Here is a 22473-nt window from a genome sequence, read left to right on the forward strand (position 1 = left end):
TCTGTTCCTCTTCTGAACCCCCACCCCCAGCAAGGCCATATGTGTAACCACCCACTTCTCAATCATCATGAGATTGACACCTGCCCAAGTTCAAAGGAGCCTGCTGTATACCTGGCAGTACAAATTTTCCCAGCCTAATGAGGTGCACCTTCCTCCATCGTCAGTAACTTTCAGGAGGGATTTAAAAGCTTTCATGTTCACCCAGGTGGTTGAAGAATACCGTCCTAGCAACTGCGAGATTACCAGGTGGAAGAAAACGTCGTAACTTTAACTGCTTTTAGGTGATGATTCAGGAACCTGGAGTGCTCATGGGCCACAGAGAAGAGTTCTTGGTTCCATCTACAGGATTTTAAACAAGCTGTCACACCAGGCAAATGCCCAGGTGTGTACTCTTTCTCTCATGGGCCACATATTACATTTCGAAACCTCCACCTTTCGACAGTTTTCCCCAAGGAAGGTTCGAGTAACGGCAAAAGAGTGTGGTACAGAAGACAGGCAATGAACTGTGGGTTTTTAAAATTGTTTATTGTGTTCATGGCTGGGTTTGAACCCCCAGTAGAAAAAAAAACCACCAATAAATACAACACATTCCTAGCTCCTTTAGCAGACAAGCGCCGTGCCAGCAATGCAGAGATCCAGGGGGGCCCCTTGAGAGTAGAAGTTGAAGGATATGGAGAAACCCAGGAGGGGAGAAAGGTCTGGAACCACGAAGGATGGCTGGACCTGAACATTGGAGGGCACCGTCTGGGATTTCCCAGAGTTTTCTCCCGTTTCATAGACTGCGGAAGGAGGAGGCCCACTGGGAGCAGAGCAGCAATACTGCGAGCGCCTCACTCCCCCTCCCCCCCCCCAGTGTGAAGGCTGTTTGAGGACTGCCAATGGGGAAAGCATTGCTCTAAGGGGTCCTGGGGCAGGGTCTTGTTAAGAGAGGGGTTCCCCGTGTCTTGCGCTGCTGGCGACGCCTGCCCCTCAGTGGTTATGGGGCCGGCCTCGCCCTCTGCCACGGCCCGGAGGAGGGGCGTCCACCGTGGAGCGGGGGTTCTTGATGGTCTCGTCCACGGACACGATAAGGCAGGCGGCCTCAGACGCTGCTGTCAGGGCGTTGATGCGCACCACTGCCGGCTCCCACACGCAGGCCACAAAGTTGTCGGCAATGTCTTCGTTGTTCACATCCACGCCGTACCACTTGCCGCCCTGAGGGGCAGACAGAACACACCCGGTGAGGCGGTCAAGCGGCGGCCCCTTAACTCTGCCCCCACTAACCCAGCTCCCCCCTCCATCCCAATGGCACCATCCTTGTAATGTCTGTACAGGCAACTCCCCATTTATGCACATTCCCAAGGCATTCGTGCATCGCCGTGAACATAGGAGGGGCACAGAAAGGGGACAAACCAGCCCTAAAAGAGCAAGAAAACCCCAAAAGTGGTGCAAAAACAGAACCTTGTAATCCTACGAGCCCTTGTAAGGGCAACCCTGGGAGCCCTTGCGCCAACCTTTGTGGCTGGTGGAGAGCTGAGAGTTTGAGCAAGGTTTGGAGGGAGAATGTGGCGTTTGCAGGCTTTTCCAAGGGTGTTCCCAATATACGTGGTTTCACTTAAAACACGTGGTGCTTTGGAAAGTAACCCTTGCGTAAATGTGGAGTTGCCTATGTATTATACAACATATATTGTGCTATCCCCTAGCTAGCAGGGATGGTGGGAATTGTAGTACAAAAACAAATTGAGACCCATGTTTCGGAAACTGGCATAGAAATTTATATATATATTCCACATTCTTCGTAACCCACTGATGAGTTGAAGCAGCGTGCAAATTTCATTAAGTAAATAAAAAGAAAACGTTGTGGACCTTGACTTTTGTGTTTGCATGCAACGAGAAGAGGAGCAGCACGCAGTTCCTCTCTATCCTGAGCAGAACCACCAGGAAGCCTGCCGTGAAGATGCAGCAGTATCCAACCTGCCCACTGCTAGGAAGTGATAGAAGTGGAATCTGCTGCTCTGCAAAGGCCGCAGAACGGCCCCTCCAAGCCTGGCTAAGGTAGCTCACCTGGGCGTGCTTGGCTCGGAGTTTGTTGAGGATATTGGTGGCATCGAAACCGGCGTTGTCGCAGAGCTGCCGCGGAATGATCTCCAAGGCTTTCGCGTAGGCTCCAATCAGCAGCTGCTGCTTGCCCGGAATGGTCCTGGAATAGTCTCGAAGGTACTTGGAGATCTCCATCTCTATAGCTCCACCACCAGCGACGACAGAGTCATTCTGGAAGCACACAATTGAGCGGGGAAAGGTCACCTCTCTCTCTCTCAAAAAAAAATGTCACTTATCGCAACAGGTCTAATTTATGCTGTTCTCATAGACGCCACTGGCAGTTTGCCTCGCACGGATCTGGCTGACACCGTTTGGAAGGAGCGACGGCACGTCTGTCGAGTTCACACAAGCCAATGCTATCCCCACCAGCCTGCTGGCAGGGAGAGGGAGGCACAGCTGGCGTGTAATCCAAAGCTGAAGAAATCTGAAATCCATGCAGAGAACGATATGCAAAACTAGCTCACGTTTTGCATACTTTAAAAGCAGGCATGGAGTATTTACTGTGCTTAGTACGGCTAATTCAGTATGGGAAGGCCTCTAAGCAGAGATCAGGAAGAGTGGGATAGATTCATGGTTAGCAATCCACAAAGATATATTATTGCTAGCGTGTTCTAAAAATATGTGGTATAGCCAGGACTCCCCGTACATTATTTTAGCAAAGGACGCAGGATCCCCAGCTGAACTTGTTGAGCTCTGGGAGCTCCCTGGACTGCAGATGTCAGGCTGCATCGAAACGAACATGGGAAGAGCACACCTGACCCAGAGTTAAGTGAACTCTGTTAGCAGAAGTCCCTTTACAATACCCCTGGAGAGTCCATTCACACATTACGCGGCAGTCAGCGTCTTCGGGAGAAAGCTGAAATCGGGGTTCCTTCCCACGCTGTGCCTGTAGGACTTCACGTTTTTAGGGGAGTGCTGAAGTCACGCATAAAGCATGCCCAAGACGCAGCAACAGACTGACAGCTTTGCTGCTCTCCTTAGATGAGATGTGGGGCCAACAGGCTGCAGTTCCAGCATCCTCTGGCATGTGGCAGGCATGAACAGAGAGGCTGCTTTGGGGGACGCCAGTAGCCAGAAGGCAGCCACTCTCATTGAAGGGCTCTTTGGCTGTTTGATCGCTTGGCCATGTCTCCCCCATTCCCAGCTTGCTTCAGCAAACAACAGACCGAGGTGCTGCTGGAAGGAGCAGATGGCTCTCAAGGAGGTCCAGGTGGCCAGACTTTCATCTGCAGAGAGCCTCGTTTTGATGCCACAGCTGGTCCTTTGGGTCCCAGCACAGGGCTCTGTGCTCCCCCCACGTAGGATCCTTTGGAGTCCTGTTTACAAGGATACGTGTTTCCAGCTCTTGAGGTAGGGATGCGTGAGAAGAGCTGTTTGCCAAAGCTCATAGATGAGAGGGGCTATGTATATTTGTGTGTGTGTGTGTGTGTGTGTGTGTGTGTGTGTGTGTGTGTGGATTTCTATGCATGTCACACAACAGCTTCCCTGCAGCTCGCCTGCCTGCCTGCCTTCTCCTACCCCATTTACAACCCCAATCCTCATGGCAATACAAAGCCCAGGTATCTACCCACCCCCAGTTCCCCCCAAAAAACCTTCTACCACTAAGACGAGCTATTCAAAGGCTCCACATGCCACACATGGGTTAAGTGCAAGCAGCAGAATTTTGAAGAGGCTTTCTGTAACAGCCAAGGAATCAGAGAATTGTAGAGTTGGAAGGGAACCAAGCATCATCTAGTCCAACCCCCTGAAATGTTGAAATCTCAGCTAAAGCACCCCTGACAGATGGCCATTGATCCTCTGCTGAAAACCCTCCAAGGAGAGTCCACCACCTTCTAAGGGAGGCCATTCCAGAGTCAACAGCTCTTACAATCAAAGGTCTTCCATATGTTTAGTCAGAATCTCCTTTCTTGCATCTTAAATCCACTGGTTCAGATCCAACCCTCCGGAGCAGCAGAAGACAAGTTTGCTCCATCTTCCATGGGACAGCCTTTTAGAGATTTGAAGATGCCTATCATATCTCCTCTTGGTCTCTTCTATTCCAGGCTAAACATACAGTAATACCTCGGCTTACAGACGCTTCAGGTTGCGTTTTTTAGGTTTTTTCGGGACCCGCCAAAACCCGGAAGTACCGGAACGGGTTACTTTCGGGTTTTGGGGGTCAAGCATGCGCAGAAGCACTAAATCACGCCTTGTGCATGCGCAGAAGCACCAAATCGCAACCTGCACGTGTGCAGACACACCGTTACAGGTTGTGAACGTGCATCCCGCACGGATCACATCCGTAACCCAAGAGTCCACTGTACCCAGCTCCTTTATCATCTTCTCCTCTGCATACATTCCAGCTTGTCAATACCCTTCTTACAACTGTGGCACCAAGAACTGGACGATGTTCCAGGTGAGGTCCAAAAGGTAGCACTGCTGCTTAATCAGCTGCTCACACAGTGACCAAGCAGAACTTAACTCCCAGTGCATCAGCTGACATGCAGGAAGTTCAATCCTGCTCTCTGCTGGATTTGGCTATCTCCCGCCTCCCCAGCCCACAACACTATGACGTCAGATGATTGACATGCAGGTGATTCTGCACCTTAAGCTGTGGCACATCTGAACTGGGAAGGCAGAGGAGAAACACTCCCAAGTTTACAGGAGCCCCTCTGGCTGGGCCATGATCTATGGTTGATTAAGACATCCAGGGGGGCTACGGAACCCCCAAGTCAGCCTAGCCGCTCAACCCGCACCTTGATTGCTCTCCTAACAATCATGATGGCATCGTGGAGAGAACGCTCCGTCTCCTCCATGAACTGCTCCGCCCCTCCACGCAGGATTATCGTGCAGGTCTTGGCCTTTGGGCAGCCTGTGAAGAAGTTGTACCTGCCAGAGAAAGGGGGAAGCGTGGCTTAGTGTCAATGGGGATCACAGCCGCGCCATGCCTTAGCAGAGATGCCCTCTGAGGAAAGGGCAGATTCAGACCCATATTTACGTCCAACCACCTCAAGAAACCCCACAAATGTGTGTAAATTAAAAGCAAGCAAGGCAACTCCAAAGCTTGTCCCGTGCCCAGCCATCCTGGCCAGGCTGCCTTTACCTGTCGCCTCCAATCTGAGTCTCCTCGAAAAGGTCGCAACGCCCAAGGACCTCGTCGGTCAGGGAATTTACACTGGTCTGAATGGATCCACCGCAGGCCTGCAGGGCATGGGGAAAGAGACCATTTTAGAGAACTACTGATCTAGCATCAAACAAGCGAAAACAGAGCTCTGTTGACTAGGTTTGCTGCTCCGCTCCCTCCACCCCACATTACGAGAATGTCGTTTTCATATATAAGTATCACTACGAAACAATAGTCTGCCTATTGCGTTGACTTATTCATTCCACATCAATGACCTGGGCTGCTTTGGGAGGAAGGTCAGGATATAAATTCAATAAATACCATATTGGCCCGAATATAAGCCACACCCGCAAATAAGCTGCACCTTTAAAATTCCGGGGGGGGGGGGGAGACAATACCCCAATATAAGCCACTCCCTTAAAATTCCGCAGACACTCACACCTGTAAATGGCAAATGTTCCGTTTTACCATATGTATGTTTCAGCAGCAATATTGTAAAAGCCAATTTTTGTAAGGTCGCAAATTTAAGCCGCACTTTAAACTTTTTACGGTCAGAATTTTTTGGGGGGGAAGTGTGGCTTATATTTGGGCCATTATGGTAATGACGAAGCACTCTTTACCTCTTTAACAGGGCAGTGTTGCAAAGTTCTTTATCAGAATTAAACAGGGAGTTCCAAAGTGTTGGTGATGCCACACTAAAAGACCTATTTCTTATAAATGCAGAGCAAATACTGTGAGGCACCTGTAAGAGCACCAGTTCTGCAGATCGAAGCGGTCGAGTGAGTATATAACCAGTAAGGTGATCCTGCAAGTAAACTGGTCCCAAGCTTTATATTAAAACGGCATCCCTCAAAGTCCTAGGATTAATCAAGGCAATAAACCCTAAACAAATGGCAGGGGATAGCAAGAGCAGCCATTGCAAATTGCAATAAAGGAACAGAAATGTTGGGAGGCACACACACACACACACCCCTCTCACAATTTCAAGCACAAAAAACGGGCAGTGGAAGACATTCCGTTCCACGGTAACAGAATATCGCAAACAGTCATACCTCATGTTACGTTTGCTTCAGGTTGAGCGTTTTCAGGTTGCATCCCATGGCGACCCGGAAGTAACGGAGTGGATTACTTCCGGGTTCGCCGCTCACGCATGTGCAGACACGCAAAATGATGTCACGCGCATGCGCAGAAGCGGCGAATCGCAACCCCTGCAGACGTGGGTTGTGTTCTGTTCAGGTTGTGAAAGGGCCTCCGGAACGGATCCTGTTCGCAACCAGAGGTACCACTGTACAGGCATTTTGCTGCTCTCTGCAGCTGCGCTCAATGTCCAAGAACTGAGCTCAGCAACTAGCGACCTGCAAGGGGTCCAGGCCCACCTCTCTCTCTCTGTCCTGTGCTGCTTCACCAGTTCCTCTAACAGGGCTGCTGCCCAAGGCAACTGCTCAGGCTGGTTGCATAGGCAGGGAAGCCCCAAGCACCTGGCCAACAACCTGGGAAAGCGAACGGAAAACCTCACCATCATGGTCCTCTTGAGATCTTCTTCAGGGACTCGGCCGGCACAGAACATGTCCCGGTCAGCAAAGTACTGGGTAGCCACATCACCAATCGGAAGCTTGGAGAGGATAACTTTGGCCCCTGACTTGTGGAGCTTATCAAGCTTGTCATACAAGATGTTCCACTCGGCGTCCACGATGGCCTGGTAATCCTGCAGAGGGAGATTTAGGCAAGAAGTGTTGCTGTTTCTTTAGCCGGAGGGGGGGGAAATCTGCTTGGCTTAAAATAAAATACAAACAAGGGTGGGGTACAGTGCCAACATAGTTGTCTACTGCAAAGGGCATTAGGAGAATGACAACTCTGCCAATACAGTAAATCTAGACCTGGAAACAGGATCAGGGGCACCAATGTTCATCCAAGGTGTGCACGTTTAGAAGCGTTCCCCAACCATTGGTTTTAGATCTTCCCTGTCACAGAGGTGGCACCAGTTAGCTGCTGGAAGGTGGGTGCCCACATCAGCACCCATGTGAAGACCGCCTGGTGGAAACCCTCACACATATGGTTCTCAATTGTAAACTATATTGTCAGGGGCTCAGGAGCAGAGGCACAGGGAAGATGGGAGATGGAGAGCGAGGGCGAGGAATCAGAGGGCAGTGTAGGAGGAGACAGTGGTCCGAGGGATTCCATAAGCCTCTCCAGCGAATCGGAAGATTCACAGAAGGGAGCGCCAGTGGCCAGGGGTAGGGGGGTCCCAAGGGGAACGCCCCAGGAGCAAGGGGGGAGCAGGGACTCCCAGAGTAGTAGTTGGAGATCAGGACCAGCTTCCCCACCAGAGCAGAGTGGGGGGGAAGGGTCCCAGGCATCGGGACCAGTACTTCCCCCACCAGGGAGAGAAGACGAGGCAGAGCTGACCACGCCTTCCTCGGAGAGTCGTACAACGGAGGGGAGGTCAGATCCGGCCAGTGTCACGGAAGAGGGAAGCAGTGATAGAAGCAGTGTAACGGTTAGGAGAAAGGTCACTGGGTTGGCGCGAGAAGCAAGTTCAAATGTACAGGAGCGCGGGACAGCAGAGAGTGAGGATTGGGAACCGGGTCCTAAAGCACGCCGGAGGCAAGGGGAGGAGCTAAGCGACTCAGCGTCGGAAGAGTCCAGGAAGGGCAATGCCCCAGAGGGCAGGAGGACCCAGAGGAGGAGAGAGCAGCGCAGAAGGTGGAGCAGGGCTAGGATCTTAAACTGGTGCGGAAGGGGAAGTGATTCAGATAGGACTTCACCGATCTAGAGTGTAGACGTAGGGTTGCACGCTCTGGCTTTAAAATGGAAATTATACTTCAATAAAGACTTTTGTACATAATATCAGCCTGGCATTGGTCCTCTGTGAGCTGGGACCTAGAGGCAGCCCTGACATATATGCTGATCTCCGCCAGCAATTTCTAGATCAACTCTGTATCCCCAAATGGAAACCAGAGTCAGAGGTCATACATTTTCTATTACTGGGGAATCATCACCTCACCAAGTTAGTAGCTAAATATCTCTATTTGGTTTTTTGTGGTCGAAATACACTGCAGACATCTGATCTCCCTGGAGACCAAGAGATGTGACGATAGACTGTTCTGCCTACTTTCTTTTAGCAAATGTTTTGTGCCACTGGGGAAGTGGGAATTCTGTATTGATTTCTTTTGGATACTGTATGTGATGCCAATGAAAGGTATATCTCTTAATCTATCTATCTATCTATCTATCTATCTATCTATCTATCTATCTATTTATCTATCTATCTATCTATCTATCACATCAGCACCCTTCTCCATTGCTCTTGCCCACCCAAGAAGCTGCCTTGTTGGACAGCTGCCAGCCTATGGGGACAGGGTGAGGGCAGAAGAGAAAGGATGGGAAGGGCCAAAACTCAGTGGTAAAGCATCTGCTTTGCCTGCAGAATGCCCCGGGTTCAATCCCTGGCATCTGCAGGTGGGGCTGGTAGAGAAACCTGCCTGTACTGAACTAGCTGGGCCAATAGTCTGATTCAGTATAAGGCAGCTTCCTTTGTCCAAGATGGCTGCAACCATTCTGCAGTCCTCTGCTGTGCTCACAGTCCCTTGAACCGAGGTGCTCCTTACAGAAGAGCTTTCCAAACTTTTCATGTCGGTGACACACTTTTTATACACGCATCATTTCGTGACACAGTTTTACTAGCAAACCGCAAATTAAACCAGTCCGGGGAAGAGTGTGGGGAGCATTCGTGCAGCGAACCTACACACTGCAGCCAACACATTAACATATCGTGACAAAGCTTGGAAAGCTCTGCGTTAGGTAATGAGGTTTCAACTGTCAACTTGGCCTAATGCCACATGGAAGTCAAAAATTACCCTGCAAGGCACACGGCTCTTTTGGCAAGACGTTACATTTTCACAGCTTCTCCCCCCAAGTGGTTCTGAGCCTTTACCTGCACAGTGTGGACTCTGACTTCAGCATTGTCCTTCTCTGCCTTCAGCTCCAGCTCAATGTTGAGCAGAGCGATCCTGGGGGACTCATACTTCTTGGGCTGCATCTCAAAGCCGGCGTAGGAGAAGGTCTTCTTGAAGGCTACTCCTGCCACCAGTTGGGAATCCTGCAGGAAAGGCAAGGTCATTTCACTCCTCACGCCCGCTCTCGGATGGCAGGGAACCTTCCGTTGGTTCCTACTTAGGTCTTACTCTTATTTACTCAAGAGGAAGCCTCGCTGAGTTCAATGGGGCTTACTTTCAATTACATGCATACAGGAATGCAGCCTTAGTGCATCCAACTAAATTGCACCATAGACCCTGCAAAGTCAATGGACTTGTCCATTAATTTCAAAGGGTGTGCTCTATGAAGCAGGCAAGGCCTTCACTGTCCTCTATCTGGTGCCTGCAAAAAAAAAATTTCTTGTCTAGACAAGAATACCTAGATGCTTAGAAAGCTGAGGCAATTTTAATCTATTTCCGTATTTTAACTTTCATATGTTTTAAAAAGTATGACTGTGAATTTTTCTTGATTTTAGTTATAACTTTTGTAAATGACCTTTAGGTTTTTCACAATAAAGCAGTGTATAAATTCTGTGATCATTATTCTTTTTTAAGTACAACAGCCTGGCTTCTTGGAAGGAGGAAAAGATAGATAGTATTTTTGAAAGTCACATGATGTGCAGTGATGGGCCTGTTAAAGAAATCTGGGGTGGGGGAGTGGGGCAGTTGTTCTTGTTTTTATTATGTATTTTGTGTTTTTAATATTCTATTTATATGTTGTGAACCACCCTGAGATCTACAGATGAAGGGTGGTATAATCATCACCATCATCATCTATTACTAACACTGGACACCACCCAAAGCGATTTTATCCTCTTTCATTTTCCTCCTCGCACTCCCATGATCTGCTTTCATTCCCTTTCTTCGCCCCTACAGTTGGGCAACCGAGACAATTGCTCTGACTTTGCCAACAGCTCCCAGTTCGCTTGCTACCCTAACAGCGGTCTTGAAGGGTCAGATTGCAGGGTTTCCCACAGACACCTGGTTGGCCAGGGCAAGAACAAGACAGGCCACCGGCCTGATCCAGCAGCCTCATCTTATGTTCTCCGCCCTTTTTAGACTTGGAAAGGAATTCCAGCCTAGATTCCTCTGAGCCAAAGGGGACTTTAGGAGGCCAGGGGCTTTACCTCCAGGGCTCCTCCCTGCACCTTCTTGATCCCAATCATTTTGATCTGCAGCAACTCGTCCAGCATCATGACGGCATCCACCACCATCTTAGCAAAGAACTCTTTCTGGTGGGAAATCAGCTTTGAGCTCAAGGCTGTGCTTGCACACTTCTCCAGCAGGCTCCGCAGCTCCCTGCAGAGAAGGAAAAGATGGAGCCGTTTCTTGCCTGTTCTCAAAGTGCTCTGGAGCAATAGCCAGCCCCGAGGCTAAAGAAGCAACACACACAGCACAAGTCTAAAATGAACTCTTTAGGCTACAAAAAAGAAACGCTGCACTTAGTTGATTCTCACAACTGCACTGAAAATGGATCGCTTTCTGTTTTTACGCATTAGGTCAGCCGCTGGCTGTAGTGCGGGGAACAAGCAGAAGAACAACTTTCCTGTTTATTCTTATTGCTACTTCTCATGAACTACTATGAACATCATATAATGTCTTGCCAGAGTGGTGCATGCTCTAGTTGTCTCCCGCTCGGACTACTGCAATGCGCTCTACGTGGGGCTACCTTTGAAGGTGACCCAGAAACTACAACTAATCCAGAATGAGGCAGCTAAACTGGTGACTGGGGGCGGCTGCCGAGACCACATAACACCGGTCTTGAAAGACCTACATTGGCTCACATTACATTTCCGAGCACAATTCAAAGTGTTGCTGTTGCCTTTTAAAGCCCTAAACGGCCTTGGTCCAGTATACCTGATGGAGCATCTCCACCGCCATCGTTCTGCCCGGACACTGAGGTCCAGCTCCGAGGGCCTTCTGTTGGTTCACTCATTGCGAGAAGCAAAGCTACAGGGAACCAGACAGAAAGCCTTCTCGGTGGTGGCACCCACCCTGTGGAACTCCCTCCCATCAGATGTCAAAGAGATAAACAACTACCTGACATTCAGAAGACATCTGAAGGAAGTTCAGGGAAGTTTTTAATGTGTGACATTTTAGCGTATTTTTGGTCTTTGTTGGAAGCCGTCCAGAGTGGCTGGGAAAACCCAGCCAGATGGGCGGGGTACAAATAATAAATTATTATTATTATTATTATTATTATTATTATTACAACTACTACTAAGGAAAGTAACATTTCCATCAGGCATGGTTTCTGAACGCCTGGGAAAGACAGCATGCCCCTAACAGAAGAACATTTCTTTTTTTAAAAAGAAGTCAATTATATGGAAGTCTTGTTAATTACAGTTCCTTCATTTAAAGATTAACTGGCATTTGCCTGAAGATGTAATTGCATCACCAAAACATGTATCTTCTTAGCTGGAATCTATCAGCTCAGGCAATGTCCTCCACGCAATCATTAATCATGGGGGGCGGGGGGGGGGGAGAGAACAGAAACGAGCCAGCAGCCTAACCCAACCCATCAGCTGTGCCTCCTGACTGGGCACTGGAGCCGAGGAGTGAAGAGGGGAGGCTTGCCCTATGCAGAAGCTTCCCTTTGATTTACAACTCTGTGCAATCGGAATTCTAAACTCCCGGGCCTTTGGCTAATTAAAACACCTATGACCTTTTAAACTGCGGTGGGGGTGGTATGGTTTTTGTTTGCTACTATGGTACGTATTCTTGCGTTTTGATATTGCAAACCGCCTTGTGGTCCTCAGATGAAGAAACATAATTGATAACAGCAATGATAAACCACAAGCGGAGCCCCCTCAATGCAACGAGGTCCCCCTTCTCACACCTTCCCCACACCCACCTGCACGTGCATCGCAGAAGGGACAGGACCCAGACCCACCTCTCTCCCTCCACATGATTCTAATTGCACGGAGGATAACAGTCAAAAAGGGCTGATGTCAACCAGCATTAAAGTTCTGTGCATTAAATTTTTGCTGCTGCAATTTGCAAAAGGTGAGAAGTTGTCAAACAGCTGTTTCTTACACAAATACTTTTTCATAGCCTGCTTTTTTCTAGGAAAGGTAACATATCCCCCCTGTATACATAAAAAAACAACTGCATAGCCCTTCACCTGCCCAGGAGTTGCATCCATCAACCATGCTGGGATTAAGAATGCATGTAAAAAAAGAGAGCCCAAATAGGGCTATCCAAACATTCATTTCCAAATTGTAGGCGGCAAAACTTTTGAAAAGACTTTCCAAAGGACAACATTATCAACGGAGAGCCTGGCTGCCAACCATATCCTGAACTAAGCAAGGTGGCGAGGGGTCTATACTGGCTCTACCCATCAGCTAAGCCCCATATAAGACAAAACACAGGAAATGGGTTGCTTAAGCCCATTCCTCCCTCCATCTCGCATGTAAGCGCCAAAGTTTCCTTTTCTGATGGCAATTGCCTCCTGTCATGTCTGTGACTTGGCATGAGCCTTGGACTGAACATCTCACACAGAGACAAGGGAGGATTCTGGCAGGGCCTCTGTTGATGTTTGCACTGAGATGGGTGAAGGGTAAACTGCCCTTTCTCAACCTGAAACTGTATTGGGTGGGTGGGGGGGGTGATTCCCTGGGATAAGGAGCTATACTGGAAGACTTTGGGGGAGGGCAGATTTGGCACCCAGGCTTCCAGTTACCTATTGCTACGTGATAGGGATAGATGTGCACAGAAATGCAATGTTGTGATTGCGATGTTGTTTTCCATTTTGTTGCATTCCTGCTTTTTTCCGCAATATATCTATCCAGAGCTTACTGCTGAATCCATGGTACTTAAATTTAGCGAGCAGTAAACACGCTGCCAATGCCCCAACCGCAGAGGGGCACTGCATGCACCCAATCCATTTAAGAACCACTTGCACACACGTAGGTGCACACATTTGTGCAGAGCGTCAATAAAAATATGCACCCAACTGAGCCAACAATGAAGGGAGGTTGTGGATTTAACCTTTCCAATTGAGGCATGGAGGAAACTTACTCTTGGTCGGTCTTCTTGATCGTAACGGCAATCTTCCTGATCTTATTCACTGCCTGCCAAAACAAAGCAAAAACCAGAATTAAGACTTTGCTCTCAACCCCTGCCAAACTCCTGCGCCAGTGCGGCGATGATTCAGCCACCACGTGCAATTATCCAGCCTGGAGTCTTCACCATTTACGGCAGACATAGGCAAACTCCAGCCCTCCAGATGTTCGGGACTACAATTCCCATCATCCCTAGCTAACAGGACCAGTGGTCAGGGACGATGGGAATTGTAGTCCCAAACATCTGGAGGGCCAGTGTTTGCCTATGCCTGATTTACGGCAACCCCTTTCTGTGTCAGCCTCACCAACATGGACACAAGCATAGTGTCCTATTGCCATCTTGCGTTATGTATTTTGACTTGTTTATCACTTGCTGTCAAAGCAAGAAGAAGGTGGAAGCACAGAAGTGGAACAATGGTCTGCCTTAAAGGCATGTATTTGATTCCAGGCTCCACGTAAACAGGATTAGTGCGAGACTCTGCCTCAAGCAGTGTTTGGTGTGATAGGCACCACAGCAGATGACAGTCTTAGGAGATGCAAGGGCGTTACTGGGAGGCCGGAGGGACATTGCTGGAACAACTCTTGGGTTGGGGCAACTGTCTAAAATGTTTTTAAAGGTTTTAAACGGTTTTAATTTTGGTTCCCATTTTGTTTTTGTTGGGTTGGTTAAATGTTTAGTTGCGGTGGTAAAGATTGTATAAAACTGGCGCAAATATAAGTTGGAAATGTAAAGAAAAATAAGGTACTTTGTATCATATGTGGTATGTAGAGAAGTTAAAAAAAATTGGGAGATGATATACAATGAATTGAAAAAAAATGTTCTAAACAACTTTTGTAAAAAAAAAAACCAAACCAGAAGCATTTTTGTTAGGGATTTTAGGACAAGAAAACTTATTTACGTATGCTGCAACAGTGGCAAGAGTCTTGTTAGCACAAGGATGGAAGAATGAGGAAGTCCCAACGAAAGAAAAATGGCAAGAAAAACTGATGAGTTATGCGGAGATGGCAAAGTTAACACATAAACTGCGTGAGGAGGACAACCATGACTTCAAGGAAGAATGGGAACTATTTACAAACTATTTAAAAAGACAACAAAAGGATTTGGACTCCTTGGCAGGTTTTGAATAAACATCCACAAATTTAGTAGTAGAACATAGATATGTACAACTTTACAACATGCAGAGAATATGTATGAACAAATCAGAGAGGGGAGCTGAGGGAAGTCTCTGGAGGGTGGGAGAGGGAGGGGGAAATGTAATAGGTTATATTTGATTTATAAACTGATTTGTTAAATTTGCTTAATAAAAATATTTTTTAAAAAATGTTTAGTTGGGGTGGTGGTTATTTTAATTTGGGTATAGCTGTAAACTGATTATTATTATTATTATTACTACTACTACTACACTCGGCTCAGAGGTGCATAATGCCCAGTGGCTGGGACTGTTTGCATGAGACTTTTTTACGATACGATACGATACGATACGATACGATACGATACGATACGATGTCTTTATTGTCATTGTCCCTTGCGGAACAATGAAATTGAAAAACTACATAAAACTACATAAAAACTACATAAAACTACCACAAAACTACATAAAACTACATAAAACATTCAAAAACCCCTACAAAACTCTAAAACCCCATTTTAAAATACCCTGTACTACAGAGACCCCTTATGCTGCGTTTAGAACCAGAATTGCATTAGCATAGAAACTGTTTTTCAGGCGGCGAGTCCTGGCCTTTATAACCCTATACCTTCTTCCAGAAGGCAGAAGCTGAAAGAGATCATTTCCGGGTTGCGTACTATCATGTGCTATCTCTGCCGCTTTCTTATGGCACCTGGCAGCATAGATTTGATCTAAAATGGGAAGAGTGCACCCAATAATTCTCTCTGCAGTCTTTACAACCCTGGATAGCATTGTTTTTCCCCTGGCCGTGCAGCTCCCAAACCACACGCACAGACCATAAGTTAGTACGCTCTCCACAGTGCAATGGTAGAATGCCATCAACAGGTCCTTTGAGAGATTGTTTTTCCGGAGGATTCTCAGAATCCTGGTGCCCTCCAGATCTTTGGAACTCCAACTCCCATGATGGGGGAGTTCTGGTAAAAAGACACCTGGAGGGCACTAGCCAGGCCTGACTAGAACCCATTTGTAAACATTGTTTCTTGTTCCTTCACTCCCCAGGTATAAAAGAGCTTCCCGAAGGAAGGCAGGGTGAAGCAGATTCCCTTACCAGCTGGGTTGCAGTGCGGAAGGCACGAATGATGATCTGGGGGTGCAGCCCTTCTTCCACATAGGGCTTTATCTGCTTCAGGAATTCAGCTGCTAGAAGTGTAACAGAAGTGGTGCCATCACCAACCTGCAGGAAAAGAGAAGGGAAAATGATGCGTGCCTGAAAACCAGAAATCTCTGAGGAGGGAAGTTCACAAAGCAGCAGCAAGTGCCCCAACTTCCCGTGGAGTAATCTGCATCCCATTCTATCCACCTCGTCCTGCCATCTCTTGTCCAAAATCACATACACTACAAATCCAACATCTGGCACAAAACTCTCCCTTCACCCTTCAAAGGAGTGGATCTGTGGATTACCACAAGATGGGACGCTGGAAAAATCAATTGCAGCTTGCCACTGTGACAGAGGAAAAGATGTTGGATCCCAGCTATAGACGTTGTAAAGCTCAGACGTTGTAAAGCTCAGGCATGAGCAGGAATACCAACATCTATCCGAGACCAAGGTGAAGAGTTGGTGGAAGATTGGAAAAAAATTAAAGTTTATTTACAGAAACATTGTAAAATTAAGGAATGTTAGAAGGATGTTGGAATGAAGTAATGTGGTTTTAGCAGAAATGTTATAAAGGATTAGGTAAAAATTTATTTTTTAATTGGTGAAAGACGAGAATGTAAAATTACAGTATATTAAGATAAATTATCAGGATAAAAACAAAGCTGGAAAGGATTTGCTGAAATATCTAATTGAACTAGAATACAAAAAAGGGAGGTGTGAGGAGGTTAAGGAAATAAGCAAAGGAAAGAAAGTTATGTAAAGGTTTGAGCTGGGGTTTTTTTTCTAACTGTTTGTAAATTTTTTTTTCCTTCTAATTTTCTCTTTGTAATCTTTAAAATTTGAATAAATATTATTTTTTTTAAAAAAGAATACCAACATCTACCTACCACTGGAAAATATCAAACCTCCCACACCCACCTCCGCATCCTGTGACTTGGCGATGTCCACAAGTGTCTTTGCAGCAGGGTGTATCACATCAAGAAGCTTCAGGATGGTGGCGCCATCATTAGAAATCGTTGCCTTGCCTGCAAAGATTAATGGAGACAAAGTTCATGAGCAAAGCTGGTTCCTGCACTGCAGGGGGTTGTTCTGAGCACCCCAACTAGATGCACCTGCAACATCTGAGCAGCTCAATCAGGATTCTGAAGTTAGGAAGAGAAAGATGAGCCCTACGGGATCAGACCAAGGAGAGTCCCACCGAGTCCCACTTCCAGAGAAGCGGACACGGAGAGTCCCACTTCCAGAGAAGCGGACACGGAGCAATGGATCCAAACTACAAGAAAAAAGATTCCACCTAAACATTAGGAAGAACTTCCTGACAGTAAGAGCTGTTCGACAGTGGAATTTGCTGCCAAGGAGTGTGGTGGAGTCTCCTTCTTTGGAGGTCTTTAAGCAGAGGCTTGACAACCATATGTCAGGAATGCTCCGATGGTGTTTCCTGCTTGGCAGGGGGTTGGACTCGATGGCCCTTGTGGTCTCTTCCAACTCTATGATTCTATGATTCTAGTCCAGGCACTTTGTTTCGATCTGTGCTCTGCCAGATACCTTCAGAACCTTCCTGTGGGTTTCCTAGAGGCAACAGCCCTCCCTCTTCAATAGTCTCCTCCCACAAGCCCACACATTCTGGCATGGAAGCCATCTAAATATTGTGCTAACCTCCAACCCATCCAGTCCCCTGAAGAGGGCAGAGAGGCATTCCTGTGACAGCACAGTGAGCTTCAGAGGCACTCCATGCAATTCCAAGACCCAGAACAAGGTGGGAGGAAGGGGGAAAGCCACCCACACTGGGCCTGCTAGCAAACTGACGCCCCTAGATGTGTAAGTGCAAGCCCTTGCCCTTCTCTGGAGCTCAGAAAGTGGCAAATCTCCATGGCTTTACATTGAGCTTCAAACAGACTTTACCAGCTTATGCCTTGACAGGGAGCCAGACCAAATCAGATGACAAGCTGCCCAGGAGGATGTGGCAACTCATTCCCTAGCAAACCATGAAAGGGGGGGGGGGAAATCCAGCTGCTGAAGGAGACCCACCACGAATCCTTCCATTCTAAGCAGGCACTCGGGTAGTTAGCATAGGTCTTTGCCTCCCATAGATGGAGGAGGCCCTGAGACTACACACACTAATACATTTGGACTTACTAAAAATTCTGCAGTAACTGGCAACTGAAGAGGATCCAGAAATAAAGTCACCTTGCCCTTTCATGACCAGGAGGACAGGGTCAGAGGCATTGTGGGAGCCAGGTAAGACCTCAAGGGTGCCACTGCACCTGTGAAGATGACCGTGCCACACTCTGGATTCAAGGAAATTAGTATCTTTAGGGTCTTCACATTAACAAAAAAGTTAGGTAGCAAAGATGTACAGTGGTACCTCGGGTTAAGAACTTAATTTGTTCCGGAGGTCTGTTCTTAACCTGAAACTGTTCTTAACCTGAGGTACTACTTTAGCTAATGGGGCCGCCATGCCGCCAGAGCACAATTTCTGTTCTCATCCTGAAGCAAAGTTCTTAACCCGAGGTACTATTTCTGGGTTAGCAGAGTCTGTAACCCAAGGTACCACTGTATAGGAAATTTCCAAAACACCTTGATATAAAGGGTTACTCGTTCACATAGCTATCCTTGTCCAGTATTCCAGGCTCAGGTGAACAATGGCATGGGGGCGGGGGGTTCTTCTGTCTTCAAAATGGACAGCGATGCATGGACAGTTGCTCGTCCCCCTCCCTTCAACGTCACCTGCCATTTCTTTGTAGGACAAAACCTCCCCAAAGACCTGTGCCACTGACTGATTAAGATGGCTAGAGAGTAACTAGAGAAAGGTTGCCATACAGAGACACCAGAGGCAGAGCAGGTTCACAGATGGCAGCAGGCTCACCTCTGTCATCAACAATGAGCTTGTCCATGCCCCGAGGGCCGAGAGTGGTCCGGACGGCCTCTGCGATGACTTGGCAGGCATTGATGTTACTCACAAGCTGAGGGACCCCCTGGGAAGTGTCTGTGCCTTCCTTCAGTAAGATAACAGGCGTGGGCTGCAAGTAAAACAAACTGTCAGACAAAAGACCCTCCAGGACAGTGACAAAAGCATTTTTGTCATAGAAAAGGCAGCACCGAACAGCACAACACAATTATTTTCACTAGAAAAATCAGCATTGTTAGCCAGACTTCCTATACACAGATGCAGAAACACTAAAGCAGGAAACAGCTGAATTGGAAAGCAGATTCCATCCTTAAATGCTTCAGGAATGCATTTGTTGGGATCCACAAGGCGCCAAGAACCTACAAGCCCACCGCAAGTTGCTGGCCAAGCTGGCATGATACGACAGAACATTCATAGGCACTCTTTAACGGTGCAGGTGCACTCTGCACCACCTCAGAGTTTGGGTTGGAAACAGCGTCATGTTGTTGTTATTTATATTTTAATCAATTCTCTTTATACACTTTTAAAATTCTATTAGTATTTAATTACTTTTTAATGATTATGTTTTCTATGTTACAGGTAAATCCTGCAAGGCTTACAGATTTACGGTAAGTTTTTGAATTCTGGTCTGGGAAAAAGGCAATACTGTATACAAATATAATCACCATCATTCTCTCTTGATGACCTGGACCAGCAATCCTATGAGCATGAACCTGGGAGCAAGCCACGGTAAAGGCACCATGCAACTACAAGGACTGCAGAGAAGGCACCGCCCAGCATGCAAGATTTATGGGGCAGCTGCGACAAAGGAAAGCAGGGCCCTTTCTGCCCATTACAGAAGCAGAAGAGGACATTGTCTCTGCCATACAGCTTAAGCTAACCAAGCCAGTGTTGGGGAACCTCCAGTCCCCTAACGTAAGAAGTCCAGCATTCTCTTCTCACAGCGGCTGACCAGATACCTGTGAGAACCCCGCTGGCAGGATTCATGGACTCACAGAATCACAGAGTTGGAAGGGACCAGTGTTCAAAACTCCCATTGTTCTTGGCGCATTTTGCGACAGGGAATTTCATTAGCGCAAGCAGTTTCTGAGCTCTGGGCGCATGATTTCAGATTAAAACTGCAGAGTGGAAGGAAAGGAGGACCTTTTTCTGCCTCCTCACTCGCAGCTACTCTCTGAAGACTGGAGAAGAGACCCTCTGAAGAATATCAAGGGGGTGGGCAGGGGAGGGACTAGAGCATAATATTTTAGCTGCAGTTCACTCATTTTCAGCTTTGCATTCTTGTTATTCAAAAAGTGCACCTAGACATTCAGTTGTTGTGCCCACAACCAAGGTCTAAGGTGCCATTTAGCTCCTAGCTTTCATATCTCAGTTTCTAACACTGGAAGGCACCACGTTGATCATCTAGCCCAACCCCCTAAAATGTTATTATTCATGCAGCGCAGATTTCAGCTATGGAACTCTCTCCCACAGGAGGTAGTGGGGGCCACCAAGCCGGCACCCGCCCACTCATACTAGCGCCGGATTTATGTATAAGCTAAACAAGCTATAGCTTAGGGCCCCACTCTCTTGGGGGGGGGGCCAAAAAATTAAACAAAAAACAATGGATGTACATTTTCAAAATATAAAAATTGTATTTCAGTTCAACAATTACTTTGATAATATACATATTTTGTTATGTGCAAATGGCTTTAGATACCTATTAGGTCCATAGATTACCATATATGGCGGCTAACAAACTGAGGTTGAATCCTGACAAGACAGAAGTACTGTTTTTGGGGGACAGGAGGCGGGCGGGTGTGGGGGACTCCCTGGTCCTGAATGGGGTAACTGTGCCCCTGAAGGACCAGGTGCGCAGCCTGGGGGTCATTTTGGACTCACAGCTGTCCATGGAGGCACAGGTCAAATCTGTGTCCAGGGCGGCTGTCTACAAGCTCCATCTGGTATTCAGAGTGAGACCCTCCCTGCCCACAGACTGTCTCACCAAAGTGGTGCATGCTCTGGTTATCTCTCACTTGGACTACTGCAATGCGCTGTATGTGGGGGTACCTTTGAAGGTGACCCAGAAAGTAAAACTAATCCAGAATGCGGCAGCTAGAATGGTGACTGGGAGCGGCCACCGAGACCACGTAACACCGGTCTTGAAAGACCTTCATTGGCTCCCAGTACGTTTCCAAGCACCATTCAAAGTGTTGGTGTTGACCTTTAAAGCCCTAAACGGCTTCGGTCCAGTATACCTGAAGGAGCGTCTCTACCCCCATCATCCAGCCCGGACACTGAGGTCCAGTGCCAAGGACCTTCTGGCGGTTCCCTCCCTGCGAGAAGCCAAGTTACAGGGAACCAGGCAGAGGGACTTCTCAGTGGTGGCACCCGCCCTGTGGAACTCCCTCCCACCAGATGTCAAAGCGAACAACAACTACCAGACTTTTAGACGACATCTGAAGGCAGCCCTCTTTAGGGAAGTTTTAAATGTTTGATGTTTTATTGTGTTTTTAATATTCTGTTGGGAGCTGCTCAGAGTGGCTGGGGAGGTCCGGCAGTCCTGAAGGCAGCCCTGTTTAGGGAAGCTTTTAATGTTTAACAGACCACTGTATTTTAATACTTTGTTGGAAGTCGGCCAGAGTGGGGAAACCCAGCCAGATGGGCAGGGTATAAATAACAAATTGGTATTGTTATGGTTATTATTTTTATTATTGAGCACATATTCAACACAAAAAACAGCGACAGTCTGTTGCTGACAAAGGACAGCTGGACATAGAAGGGCCCCATTACCTTCAGGAGCCGAGGGCCTCATCAAAGCTAAATCCGGCCCTGGCTCATACAAAGCAACTCCTAAGGGCCGGCAAAGCGGGACAGCGCCATGCGATGCGCGGGACTACAACTCCCAGAACACCCCGCGCGGACCACGGCCTCCGCTTCAGAGGAGCCGGCTCCCGAACGGCCTGACGGGACTAGTAGTCCCAGAGGCTTCCCGCGGACTCTCGCTGCGGGAGAAAGCCCGGCCTGGCCTCACAAGCGACGAGGAGGCCGCGGCTTCGCAGGCTCGCCACCGGGCAGCTCCGGCCGCTCAGCTGCCCCGGGCCCCGCCAATACCGCCCCGTCCTCGCAGGCCAGGCTTTCCTGAGGGCCGGGGAACCGCCGCTGAGGGGAGCGGAGCCGTCCTGGCGGCGGATGGCGGCGGATAAGCGCGGCTCCCCCACCCGACAAGCGTCGATTCATTCACTCACCATCATCTTGGCGGCAGCCCGTTTGCTAACGGTCCCTTCCCCACAATGCACCGCGCCCGTCCAGAAGCTTCCCCTCCGCGCCTGCGCGCTGGGGCCAGCGGGCGGGGTTTTAATGGGGCGGGAAAGGCTGTTGGTTGAAGGCTTCGTAGAGGTACGAAAAACAAAGACGCTCTCTTGCGTGCAGGTTGGAAGACTTCCGGGATTTGTTTATTCGGTGAAAACCGCTCGTGGGAACGGATTTGAAAACGCGGGGTTTTTAGGTCCTGGGGAGTGAAAAGGCAGGGATTCCTATGTATAAGCGATAACGAAATAACGTTAGTGGCATTTAGAGAAGCTCTGTGATAAAATAAGAAATATTGTCAAAAAGTAAAATATAAGAGGGGGGTAGGTATAAAGGCAATATCAAAATTTGGAAATGTGTATTTAAAGAAATTAAATTTCGAATGATTGGCAGAGAAGCCGAAGGAAGTCAAAAAATCGAAAAGTTTAACAGAAATTGTAATGTGGTACGATTGTATGGAAAAATTAATAAAATATAATTATTAAAAAAAGAAAAGAAAAGGCAGGGATTCCCGTTCTTTGAAACGCAGGCTTTTAGTATTAAAAAATAAATAAGCTTTTTTAAAACTGCCTTGTAGATGTGGGTGCAAGTCCCTGAGAAGCCTCTGTTGCGGGCTGGGGGTGGGAGAGAAGGAAGAGAGCCCTGCAGTGTAGTCCACTATTATTAACATTGCAGGCTGGAGGTGGGTCTGGAGCTAGTTTGAGTTTGCAG

At 47.9% G+C, this 22473-nt stretch overlaps 1 protein-coding gene and 1 long non-coding RNA gene across 3 annotated transcripts in view; one reads left to right on the forward strand and one right to left on the reverse strand.

The window, feature by feature from the left end:
• Positions 1–22473, forward strand: part of LOC309350464 — a 251288-nt gene that overhangs the window by 133020 nt on the left and 95795 nt on the right. The window lies entirely within an intron of this gene.
• CCT7 (chaperonin containing TCP1 subunit 7) lies at positions 507–21845 on the reverse strand. Its single transcript, XM_081876954.1, has 12 exons — positions 21702–21845; positions 18433–18586; positions 16485–16591; positions 15519–15644; positions 13237–13289; positions 10344–10515; positions 9117–9281; positions 6699–6887; positions 5162–5259; positions 4815–4947; positions 2044–2250; positions 507–1194 (listed from the first exon to the last, which is right to left on the reverse strand). Exons 1-12 carry the CDS (start codon positions 21705–21707, stop codon positions 970–972), a joined length of 1635 nt encoding a protein of 544 aa, XP_081733080.1. The 5' UTR covers positions 21708–21845; the 3' UTR covers positions 507–969.

Source organism: Podarcis erhardii, assembly GCF_964252035.2.
Source record: "Podarcis erhardii genome assembly, chromosome: 9".
Classification (NCBI taxonomy): Eukaryota; Metazoa; Chordata; class Lepidosauria; order Squamata; family Lacertidae; genus Podarcis; species Podarcis erhardii.

Bases quoted from the DNA above. Each gene is read 5' to 3' on its own strand.
- CCT7 (XM_081876954.1), bottom strand. The intron at 16,592-18,432 runs GTGAGCCTGCTG...TAATCTTTGCAG, and splicing joins GCTCATTGTTGATGACAGAG to GCAAGGCAACGATTTCTAAT. The intron at 1,195-2,043 runs GTGAGCTACCTT...TCTGCCCCTCAG, and splicing joins TCCGAGCCAAGCACGCCCAG to GGCGGCAAGTGGTACGGCGT.